Raw genomic sequence first — 2,947 nt, forward strand, 5'->3', positions numbered from 1 at the left:
TCTCTCTCTCTCTCTCTCTCTCTCTCTCTCTCTCTCTCTCTCTCTCTCTCTATATATATACATACACACACACACACACACACACACATGTGTGTGTTTGTGTATTTAGGCATATATTTACATGTGAATATGTGTATGTATGTTTTTAGGTGACCCTCTGCGTGAAATTGCTACGGAATGTGGTGTTGAATTTGATGAAGAGAAGACTTCCGTCATTGACCATTTGAACTATGATGTTTCTGATGGAGGAAAGGTATATTTTCATTCTTTATTATTCATCATAACAATTAGCATTGTAGAAATTCATACAATATTTGGGTTTCCAGAATCCTAATTTTAGACTGAAAAATTTGAAAAGATTAGTAAACTATAAATAAGAATATGCACAAAGGTAAATGCGAAAGCTGTAATAGTTACCATCATCATCATTGTTTAACGTCTGCCTTCCATGCTGGCATGGGTGGGATGGTTTGATATGTGCCAGCCAGGCAGAAGACTGCACCAGACTTCTGTAACTGTTTTGGCTGGATTTTTACAGCTGGATGCCCTTCCTAACACTAACCACTCAGTAGAGTGGACAGAGTGCTTTTTACATGGCACAAACACAGGCGAGGTTAGTTTTGGCATGATTTTTACAGCTGGATGCCCTTCCAAATACCAACCACTTTACATTGTGGACTGGATGTTTTTTAAGTGGTACCTACACTGACAGGGTCACCAAGTACCTTGCACGACAAGAAAATCAACTGTTAAGACAAGGTAAACTCACTGATTGTTAATCTCTGGTTTGCAGACATTAAGTTTTGTTTCATTATCATCATTGTCTTAACATCCACTTTTTCATGCTTGCAAGGGTCGAACAGAGTTCATTGAAATAAATTTTCTATGGCCCAATGATGCCCTACCTATCACTGACCCCTGTTTCCAAGCAAGTTAATATTTCCCCCATGGCTAGAATGTTCTCACGGAATATTGGAAATAAATCACATTGCTTATATGATAGTGATGCTCTTTTAAAAAGTATCACGCTTTGCAATGACAAGGGCATACACACACACACACATATATATGACATATGGCAAGCTTCTTTCAGTTTCCATCTACCAAATCCATTCACAAGGCTTTGGTCAGCCTGGAACTATAGTGGAAGACACCTGTCCAAGATGCCATGCAGTGGGACAGAATCTGAAACCAGCTGTGTGGTTAAGTTTGATAAGCAAACCTCTTCTTTATGCAGCTATGCTTGTACTTGCTAGATTACATAAAAATTGATTTATATTCTTCCTTAGGCTTTGCCAGTATGGAACCTGGATGTTAAAGGATTATGATGGTGAACATTCTGTAAACTTATGGTTGCCGAGATATTTTTTAACATAAAGGATTTAACATTTAATTTCTCCCTATTATTGTGTACCTGTAACAGTCAGACAATACTACCTTTGTTAAACTTAGTCACATTAGATACTAAGGTATTCAGCAGGATGCCTTCCTTTTACAGAAAGTTATAAAGAGACAATTTTTCTGTTTAGTTTGTTAAATTTTATGTTAAAAAACATTCCAATGTTCATGTTATTTATGTTTGTTGTTATATTTTAGCATACTCTCATAGTTGCTGATTCAAGCAATTTGCTGGATGCTCCAATGATTGTCGGAAAGAAATTAACAGCCCCCTTGTTGTTCCAAGGTGTTGGGTATGTGTATTTGTTTTCTTTCCTTTTTTTTTTTTGCTTATTTTTTACCCAGATATCTATTTGGTTGTATTTTTATTGAAACTTTTGGAATTGCTAATTCTCAGAATTTTAGATATTTTACATTAAATTAAGTTTCAACCAGTTTCAAATGGCAGAGTGTTGTCCATTGAGACAATGTCTGCATGTTCATCATCATCTTCATTTAGCATCCATCTTTCCATGCTGGCATGGGTGGGATGGTTTGACAGGAGCTGGCCAGGCAGAAGCCTGCACCAAACATCTGTGCCTGTTTTGGCAGGGTTTTTACAGCTGGATGCTCTTCCTAACACCAACCACCCTGCAGAGTAGACTGAGTGCTTTTTACGTGGCACCAGCACAAGTGAGGTTGGTTTTGGCATGGTTTTTTACAGCTGGATACCCTTCCGAACACCAACCACTTTACAGTGTGGACATATTACGGATACTAAACTAGGAGCCGACTGTATGCTGCTTGGCCATTGTATTATTTCTGCTTTGTGATTAAGATTATGATAGCTCCAGAAATGAACCCAATATTTACCATTATAATATACCAACAATATATATAGAAATATATATACATATTTATATATCTGAGACTTGTTAATATGGCAGTTAGTGGAGGTGGACAGTTCTCATAATCTTTATAAATGGCCTTTTGAGACAGTGAGATTAAAGTAGTTAGTGTTCAGTTTGAATATCTATAAAGTCAATGTCTAAAGTGGGCAATGCTGGAATATTCCTGTGAATTAAAGTGTTAAATGTTGGGCATGATAAAGTGAATAGGAGAAGAAGAAATTAATGAGTTGAGAGAGTGTGTGTGTGTGTGTGTGTATGAATGTGGCTAACTTTTTTCAGATATGCAGAAGTCCATGTAGAAGATTACAGCAACAGCAGGGGAAGATGTTGAAGTACAAATCTTTAAAATGAATATATCGAATTGTTACAGTGATGCGTGTGTGTGCGCGCGTGCGTGTGTGCTGTCATTTGTTGATATTATTGACAATGTTACTTAATTTTCAAACTTTTGATTTCACAATATTTCAGAATGATTGCTGACTCTGAAAATCCTCTTGTTCTAAATGTACTTCATGGATCATCCACGGCTTATTCTTTTAACCCAAACAACAAAATCGATGAGGTTAGTGTTTCAAACTGCTCTTTTTTACTACATTGATTTAAAATGGTTACTTTAAAATGTTTTACAGTTTTCTTTTTTCATATATATATATATATAT

The 2,947-nt window shown here is 36.2% G+C and overlaps 1 protein-coding gene across 1 annotated transcript in view; it reads left to right on the forward strand.

Annotated features, from left to right (window-relative positions):
* LOC106868972 (dolichyl-diphosphooligosaccharide--protein glycosyltransferase 48 kDa subunit-like) overlaps positions 1-2,947 on the forward strand; it is a 26,344-nt gene that overhangs the window by 19,019 nt on the left and 4,378 nt on the right. The window contains 3 exon segments of the mRNA XM_014914453.2: positions 122-253; positions 1,597-1,691; positions 2,757-2,850. Coding sequence (XP_014769939.1) covers positions 122-253; positions 1,597-1,691; positions 2,757-2,850 — 321 coding nt within the window.

This window comes from Octopus bimaculoides, chromosome 16 (genome assembly GCF_001194135.2).
Source record: "Octopus bimaculoides isolate UCB-OBI-ISO-001 chromosome 16, ASM119413v2, whole genome shotgun sequence".
Taxonomy (NCBI): Eukaryota; Metazoa; Mollusca; class Cephalopoda; order Octopoda; family Octopodidae; genus Octopus; species Octopus bimaculoides.